At 49.8% G+C, this 9,113-nt stretch overlaps 1 protein-coding gene and 1 long non-coding RNA gene across 2 annotated transcripts in view; one reads left to right on the top strand and one right to left on the bottom strand.

Annotated features, from left to right (window-relative positions):
- The window catches only part of LOC135249045 (cytoplasmic phosphatidylinositol transfer protein 1-like), a 34,644-nt gene extending 29,927 nt beyond the window's left edge, over positions 1 to 4,717 (bottom strand). The window contains exons 1-2 of the mRNA XM_064324284.1: positions 4,536 to 4,717; positions 616 to 764 (exon numbers count right to left, since the gene is read on the bottom strand). Coding sequence (XP_064180354.1) covers positions 616 to 764; positions 4,536 to 4,646 — 260 coding nt within the window. The 5' untranslated portion in view covers positions 4,647 to 4,717. The remainder of the gene's footprint in view (positions 1 to 615; positions 765 to 4,535) is intronic.
- A 677-nt stretch (positions 4,718 to 5,394) lies between these two features.
- On the top strand, positions 5,395 to 6,118 carry LOC135249046 (uncharacterized). The gene is made up of 2 exons (XR_010328547.1): positions 5,395 to 5,531; positions 5,824 to 6,118. It is a non-coding gene; the product is annotated as an uncharacterized LOC135249046 (long non-coding RNA).
- Positions 6,119 to 9,113: the final 2,995 nt, after the last annotated feature.

Genomic DNA, 9,113 nt, shown 5'->3' with positions numbered 1-9,113 from the left:
TTTTAGGAGAATCCCCGCTTTTTTTCCAACCATAATGGATTTGGTCATAATACTAAGCACGGGGAAGGGAAGCTGTTCAGCGTGGTTAAGTGACGTGGTGAACGGATCGCAATGACACTGCGTGTGTCACAGCCATTCACACAACAGGCACAATGCTAACGGCTAACATACGCTTCACCAAACAGGCCCATTGCTTCTTTCAAAGTGTAGAGGTGTGCTGCCTGCCTCCCCATCACATTAAGCTCTGGCCTTGACCCCCTGGGGGGGGGGGGATCAGACCACAGCATAGAGTACACCTGAGGTGGGGTGGTTGGGGGGGGGGCGGTGGGCAGAACAGCATAGAGTACACCAGAGGTGGTTGGGGGTGGGGTTGGATAGCACAGCATAGAGTACACCTGAGGTGGGTGGGGGGGGGGGGGGCCAGCACAGCACAGAGAACACCTGAGGTGGGGGGGGTTGGGGGGAGGGGGGGGGGCGGTTGGGCAACATTAACACAGAGTACACCTGAGGTGGGGTGGTGCAGGGTAGGGGTTGGATAGCACAGCACAGAGCACACCTGAGGTGGAGCGGTCGCGTGGGAGGGAGGGGGGGGGGGCGGATTTTCGGGGGCCTCACCTGTTCAGGTAAACGCGCTTCTCGGTGAACTGGCCCTGGCCGTGCGCGGGGTCCTCGAAGGGCTCGTTCTGCACCACCTCCACGCCCTCGCCCCGGTCGCTCTGCTCGTGGCTGTGCTTGCTGATCATGTACAGCTGGCCGATGCGGTACTGCAGGGAGGCAGAGGAGGCCTGGTTATCACCGGAATCAGCGGCCATGCCAGCGCTGCTGCGAAGGGATTATGGACTCCGCCAGTGACTTAGGTTATTATTACTGTGCTTTCTATCTACCATCTCTGCAACAGCATGCATGCTCCCCCCACCCCCAGAGCCCCCCCCCCCCGGCCCCCCTCACACCCCCCCCCCCACCCCGTACCACTACGATCTGCGCCAAGCTTAGTCTTCGCCTGAACCCCTTTTTTTTTTTAATGACCTTTTTGTTTCGGTTTAATTTTCACATTTCCACGTTGACATTTTCGCTCAGACGAAACACCTCACGTTAGACAGAGCCGGCCGGCGTACGGTTTACAAAGCAAACACCACCGCGGGAGCAGCCAGGCGACACTCCGGGGTGACCTTTAAAACAGCGGCAGCAGCCCTTCTCCTTTCCAGCGCTCGAAAGTTTTCCCGAGCACACACACATTCCCAAACCGGGAAAATCAATGCAGCGACGAGCCTTCATACGTCACAGCCGATACGAGCCTGTCACTCTGCCCGGGGGCTGTAATGGCTTCTACATGTATGACCACCGCGGATCCCAACGAAATGAACACACCACTGAACCGCGACACCGACAAGGGCCCTTCGGAAGGGCAGCGATTCCGTTACGCCAGTGGTGTCAAACTCGTTGCCATGGAGGGCCGTGTGTATGCAGGTTTTCATTCCAGCCTCAGATCTTGATTATATAATTAGTTAAATTATTTGCTGAATTAGGGATGCAGGTTTGTGCACAATGGTGACCCGACGTCTATGGTGACCCGCATTGTCTAAATAAAAATTTTCTTATATTCTGTGCTTCAATGCAGTTAAACGCATATGGCTGAATGAGTAATTGGACTCAATTAAGGCAGCATTAATTGGTTGGAATGAAAACCTGCATACACACGGCCCTCCATGGCACGAGTTTGACACCACTGAGTTACGCGATTTACAAACGGCAGTATCTGGTCGCCATTGGTTTCTGCAGCTGAGTGACAGGCGAAGAACAGCGAGCGCTTCTCCAGGAGGCTAGCTGTAATGCACGTCGAATCAGAATCAGCCAAGTACACTTTTATCTCCTGAGTCCACCTGCTGAAATTCTTTGGGCTTATCATGTGCTTCCCAAAGTCCCGGTGCAGAATCAACCTTCAGTAATTACTTTGATTCCAGTAAGGAAGCTCTCAACATTTTTAGGCCAATGAATTTTAAGCAAAACTTTCTTTTGAGATTTGCCAAGCTGAAATTTTACCAAACAAATTTATGTTTTTGCTGCCATTTGATTTCTGGATCAGTTTATTTTTTTGTGAGAGGGTGCGCTCAGATTTTGTTTGTGAAACTGAACACAAGGCAGTTTTTCTCTTCTCATTCACGCTTGGCCATATGCCCATATTCATGCCCACTGTCATTCCAAAAAGCAGCTTATTTTGGCTCTTTTTTTCTCCACATTGCACATTTGGAGGCACATCCAAGTTTAAATGCGTGTAATCAAACATTGTTTAAATGATTCAGTTATGACTGCTTTTGCTCCAGCTAAGCTGCAGGCCATCACGTTTTAAAAGAACAGGCTCGGAGAGCAGGGGCCTTGTTGGAGAGAGAGAGCGATAGATAGAGAGAGAGAATGACAGAGAATAAGAGAATGAACATGAGAGAGATAAAGATAGAGAGAAAAGGTATACAAAGAGAAAGAACAAGGGGGGGGTTAGATCACACCAGGACGGGCTCAGCACACGCACACCCGCCCCCCACCTCCCCTCCCTGCCAAGTAAAACAGCCCAGCGGCCAAGCCAGCTCAGACGCCCCGGCCAGCCTCCGGTCTCTCCCGCAGCCCCCTGATCCCGTCGTTTGAGCTCAGCTCATTTAGCGCAGGCTTCCTGAGGGCCAGCTTTCCACAGGCCCCGCGCGCCTGCATCTCACTCCCAGTGTACGGAGGCTGCCAGAGATGGTTCCTCACTGTTTTTGTGATGCACACATTATTATTGTCGTCCTTCTGGTCTTGCTTGCCCTAGCTGACGAAATGAAGGATGGCTCCTGAAGGATGCTTCGATGACATATTTGTCGCTAAGCTCAAAAAACGGACTACAATAGTCTCTGCAGACCGTCTATTCCTAAAACCTCAAGGGGCAGCCAGACTAACATATGATCATCTGGCTATCAATCCTTGACTAGAATCCTGCACAGAAGAGATTTATGCAACTAAATTTCTTAAAATGGTAAAAAAAGACATATATGTTTGGTAGTGTTTGTGGAAAATTACCATTCCCTTAAAACTGGTGATATATATATATTTTTTTTTTTTAAACAAAAAAAAGAGAAAGAGGTTTAATCAAACAGAAAAGCTGTGTAAATTAGCAGTCAAGCTCTCACGGGTACAAAGTGCATTTTGGACCCAGGAACAGCAGTAAACCAAACTGCAGCATTTTTCCCCAGCCCAAATTGATGAATTATTAACCTCCCCACCACTGCAGAGAGAACAGGATGGCAGAGCCACACTGGGCACCTCTCCTGCCCCCCGCCCCCCCCCCACCCCTTTCCCCCGACATCATCCAAACTGTCCCAGCCCCGCCCCCCCCAGGCTTGGCCAAACTCAGCTCTGTGTGGTCAGGCAGACATATGCCAGTAGAGCCCTTTGCTCCAATGAGCAATGTCTTTGTTGACCTTTGAAAAAAAACAAACCCCCCCCCCCCCCCCCCATACTCCCACACGCTCAGGAGGAAGAACAGCTCGGCCCAAACAGGCTTCTGCTGAAAACACGAGCCCTCTGACGGACGGCGGGGTACCTTTTCGTAACGGCGCCTGGGTTCATTATGAGCGTGATGACCTATAAATAGCACCCGCGGTAATACCTGCGCCTTCACGTTCAAACGTACAGCATCTGTTATTTTGCATGCCGTGAAGAACCGTCTTAATTAATGAAATTCAGCTCTCGCTGTTGTGGTCCCCCTGAAAACAAAACAAAACAAAACAAAACAAACAAACAAAACAAAAACAAAAAAAAATTTGAATAGAACAGAAGCGCATATCAAAAAAAGGAAATGAAGTATGTAAAGCACTGGGGTTAGAGTGGCAGTAAATAATTCATTGTCTGTCCCTTTCCCTTTCATGCAGAGAGCAGATGTGTGGCAGGATGAGAGAGGGAGAGAGAGAGAGAGAGAGAGAGAGAGAGAGAGAGAGGGGGAGAGGGGGGGAGTGGGACGGAGGGCTGGGGGCAGGGAGAATTAAAATCAGGAGTGGCTGTGTCAACAGGACCCAGAGGCTGTCCGGTGACCGCAGATCTCACCCGTACTGCTTTCCGTTTACCCTTTTTATTCAAGAGCGGCCCGCGGTTCCCTCTCTTCTTTCTCTCTTTCTCTCTCTCAGTTTCTGTTTGCTTTAACCGGGGCGGCCGAGCGAGAACCGGCTTGTTTTTTTTTTGTATTTCGTTTCTCGCAGTGCGACGGCACACACACACACGACGTTATCGATGAAACGCAGCCGCTCTACCGAGCTATCTCCACTGCTGAAGGTGAGCGCCACTCCTCCCTGCTGGATGTCCCCAAAGAACATCGCAAAAGGCTTTCGCCTGAAGAAAAAATGTCCCATGGGGAGAAAACGAGGAGGAGAGGAGGAGAAAAAAAAAGGATTTATTAAGAGCTTATCCTGCATTGAGCTCTTCTCCAGCTTTCAGGCCAAAATGTGCACCTGAGAGAGGCGCAGAGCATGCCACACAGCCAAATGCACGGCGCGCGGATCAGACCGGTTCATCACCTGGGATGACTGCACCTCGGGCCAATGTGTCCTTCGCATCTCTCCTCTTTTCTGTCCATTCTGAATAGAGGGAAAATAATTTCTGCATTCTGTACAAAGGAGAGGTTTCATTGGCTGGCCGGCCGGCCGGCCTTGCTGAAGAATTCGGCCTTGAGGAAATGTGTCTGTGGTGTGGGGATGGCTGGTTTGAGCAGCCACACCTGCCCTGGGCCGAGCTAATTAGACCTGGCCAATTGGATAATTGGTTAAGAATTAGATAATTGGCCAGGCTAATTGGACCCAGGAACAGGAGTGGCTGCACCTGTGCGTAGTGAGGCAATCAGTGCGCACAGGTTAAATCTGCCAACCCCACTCACACAAATGGGAACCTCTGTCATGACTGTTTTTTTTTTTTTTTTTTTTTTAAACATCTGCTCAGTTGGCTGTAACATCTTGCCAACCCTTGTAAATAAATGGGGACTGTTGGAACATCATCTCCCTGTGTCTCTGTGCTGGAGGGCCCCGTGGAAAGCCACTTCGGTGGCCTGTGGCAGGCTCGTTTGTCACAGTGTCGAAAAAAAAAAGAAACGGCCACGAGGGAGATAAAGAGCTCCGTTGCATTGTCGCGAGAGAGAGACACAAACACACACGCGCTCATAACACACAACAGAGTCAGTCGAACCGCTCGCACCACACACCAGTAAACAAAACAGCCCCGATCTCCCCCATACCTGATCCAAAACGTAGCCTACAGCTGTGCTGCGGGCACTCGCGCGCACACACCGGCGCCCAATCGTGCGTCAAGTTGGCTCCGGCATTTGTTTGACTGGCGATTAAAGCGAATGAGTTATATTTAGCGCGGCGTGACATTTGTTCAAGCCATAACTGCGGAGCACAGGCTTGTTTGTCCGCGGCTGAGAGAGAAACGTAAGGAGGGAAAACACTCGCTCGACTGCAGCAGCAGCAGCAGAGACACCACAGGAACAGACTGATGCAAAAGGAACACTGACAAAGCAGGTTTCCTTTCTTAATTGCATCTTAATCCCCAGTTGATAGGCTCGCTTCCTCAGGCTCGGCTCCGCCATTCTAGCCACTGTCTGTCCCCCTTTAAATTAAATAGCTCCAGTGCTAATGGAAGCTCTAAAGTGCAGTGGTTGAGCAGTAAAGAGCAAATAATCTTGTATGTTGTTCTGACTGTTACTTTATTTATTATTATTATTATTATTATTATGATTATTATTTTAACTGCAGCTCTTTTATTTGAACCTGAAATTCGGCTCTCGTTTATATCTCGGTCTGCGAAAAACAGCCGCAGACCTAGCGGCTACGTGGGATGAAAGCTCTGCTCCCCCCCTTGGGTTACCATGGCGTTCCCAGAAGAGTCTGCGCTCCTTGGTTACACGCCGCCCCGTGCAGTTCTCGCGGCGCGGGAGCAGTCTAACTACTTGTCATCTCACACCCAGCGCGCGCGGACAGAGAGGCAAGAACACAGCAACGGACAGACAGGACAATAACAGATCAGAGTTCGCACATGCACACATGTGGACAAGACACGCACAGACGCTATTCTAACGGCCTTAATAAACAACAGCAGTACAGCTCGACTCAGGCCGTCTGAAGAATACTTGACCACCGCTGTTGCGCTGATAGCCAGCAACGAGTAATTAGGGTCTATAGCGCAGTTGCTATGCAAACGGTTCTGTGCTGTATAAAATGGCTCTATGTTGACTGTAGCTGCATGATACCAGTAATGTTTGATGAAGCACTTTTGCCTTTGCTGTTTTCTGCCATTCATTTTCAAATACAGTTTAAATTGTTCCGCGTATAGGCATCTCGTAATTATATACTATGGCTGTGAGATAGCCAAGCGCCAAGCTTTTCCTGAGGAAATAATTAAACCATGATGCTCCGCGAAAGCGTACTGTCTGGAATAGAGAGAAATTACACTAGACCGTTTGAATTCAATTTCTGGAAAACCGCAGTTGTACCTTTTGAAAACGGGTGCCATTGTGTGGGTTTGAAAATCTAGCTGTATTTACACAGATTAAAGGTAAAATTGACATGGATCTAGGCATCAGATTGAGAAACAGATGCTAATACTGCAATTGTGAAGATCTAAAAAACCGCCTGTATTTCTTCTCAGCGAATCTGGAGTTTGTACAGAGTTTAGTGTCAAGACAACATCTAGATTTGCTTTCCTTTCACACCTGTGATGAGAGAATTTTGAGCCGATTATGAGGCATGAGCCGGTTAGAAGGGAAATGGTTTTTTCCAGGTCAGACATCAGCTGGCAAGCATGCGTTCCCCGCTCGTTTTAATTAGAAGCCGTGCATTAGCATTATCACGTCACTGTTATTTCCAGCACTGCCAGCCTGTCAGAGAGAGTCGTTATTTCCTCTCTCCAGGTAGTCTGAAGGCTGAACGTGTGTGTGCCTGTTCTCCACCCTGGCACTTCTTCATCCCGAGCAATTTAAAAAAAAAAAGATTCAAATCTAAGACATATCACAACAGACTACTGACACATTGTCAGAACAGACCACTGACACTGTCAGAACAGACCACTGACACACGATCAGAAGAGACCACTGACGCACTGTCAGAACAGACCCCTGACAAACGATCAGAACAGACCACTGACACACGATCAGAACAGACCCCTGACACAGTGTCAGAGCGTCTGTGCTGTGGGGGGTTGTAAATTCAGCCCCAGGAGCTTGTGAGCGCAGCAGCCAGGGCCGGCTCCTATCGACTGAAGGGAGCTCTGTCGAAGGCTGATACGCGCCTTAGAAACGCTATTGATTCTCAGGGCTGCCGCTAGAGCCGTCGCTAATTCTGCTGTATTTCTATTTGTTTATTCACCCCGTTTTTCCTCCTTAGGCTTTAGGGGATTGAATGAACAAAAAAAAAAAAAAATCACCCTAAAGATAGCAGTATAGGAAGTCCAAAGGTTCTCGCTGTGCCCAGAATGACATCTTGTTCCATTTGGCGTTAACCTGTACCAAACTGGTACATCCATCAAATCGCGGCTCTGTGCTAAACGCTAACGGGGCGTTTCGCTTTACTGCAGTGGAGGCTTTTCTTATTACGCTGCAGTGCTGTTGAGGAATCACGCGCGACTGTCACGTGTCATTAATCATCAGTGACTTACGGCCCCATCCATAGAGTACTGCCCTGTCCAGCGCTTCTGTAAAAAAAAGAAAAAGAGAGAAAAAAAGAAAGTTTCTCGCCCGCGCAATTTAACGCAAAGAACTCAAACTCCAGCTGCGCTTTGAGTAACGTCCCCGGTGATGTCACGAGAGAAGACGCTGACTGAAATTTCCCCGGCCGTAGAACGCATTAAATCAGGAAATTGCTTGTGTTAGTGTGACAGAGGCCGCGGTGCGGAGCTGTACCACGAGGCCAAACGTAATTAGAACGGCGGTCTGAGGGATGCATCGTGACAGGTCCTGGCGTTTGAAAAAAAATGCAGCCGGGGTCATAAATACGCGGAGAACAAACTGTTTATTCCTCATCCGCCACCGGAGCTGGCTGCTGATTGGACCGTTTGCGAAGGGGGACATTACAGGAAAGAGCGAATGGAAAGTGGTGAATTATTATTATTATTATTATTATTATTATTATTATTTTAAAATGTCTTTTTACTGTTTCAGCTATGATTAGATCAGCGGAGGAGAGAAAGGGATGTGGAGCGCAGGCAGCAGGCAGGCTGCTCAGTTCTGGACGCACAGCCGCGCTGTCGCTCGCGCTCCATGATTTATACAGCAGCCTCCAGGCCGCTCTGAGAGAGAGCTATCCAGAGCACCCAGCGCCTCTCTGCGCAGCACAGGACACACACATACAGATGTGTACACACACACACATAGACACACACATGAATGTGCACCAACACACACACACACACACACAGACACACACACGAATGTGCACCAACACGCACACACACACACACACACATGCATGTGCACCTACAAACACACACATGCACACAGATGTACCCCTTCAAACGCACATACGCACACAAAGGAGCACCTGCAAACACACACACACACATCATCCTGACACCGTAAAAAACAGACAACACACACACAACTGCACACACAACACAAAGCATTGTGTGTCCATGGTGTTCCACATACGCACACACACACACACACACACACTGCAGGAGACCTGTGCTTTCTGGCACCGCCCCGGCCGTCTCTGCTGTGCTCACTCTACACTGCGGTGGTGTGTGTGTGGCTGGGTGGGGAAGGGGGTGGGGGGGGGGCTGGGGTACTGGGGTGCAGTGCAAACCGCAGAGGGAGAACAGGAGGGAGGGAGTGACGCTTGGGGTCAGGCGCTGATCAGGGAACGCGCCCTTCCATTACAGACACCGGGGCTTGTTAGCGCTCAGCTAACCGATGCCACGTTCCCCTGCTGTGCGGCGCTGAGCAGATTACACGTCACGCCGATGCTCACACTCCATCCATCAGTGACACTCCTGCCTCCAGCTGGGCCACAGAGTGCTTCTTCAGCTAAAAGCACAACACGCTGCAGACCTGTCAGCATTTTATATGTGTGTGAGAGAGTGTGTGTGCTGTGTGTGTCTGCGTGTGTGTG

Source organism: Anguilla rostrata, chromosome 2 (genome assembly GCF_018555375.3).
Source record: "Anguilla rostrata isolate EN2019 chromosome 2, ASM1855537v3, whole genome shotgun sequence".
NCBI lineage: Eukaryota > Metazoa > Chordata > Actinopteri > Anguilliformes > Anguillidae > Anguilla > Anguilla rostrata.
The sequence above is the reverse complement of the archived record's forward strand: the minus strand, read 5'-3'. Positions and strand labels throughout refer to the sequence as shown.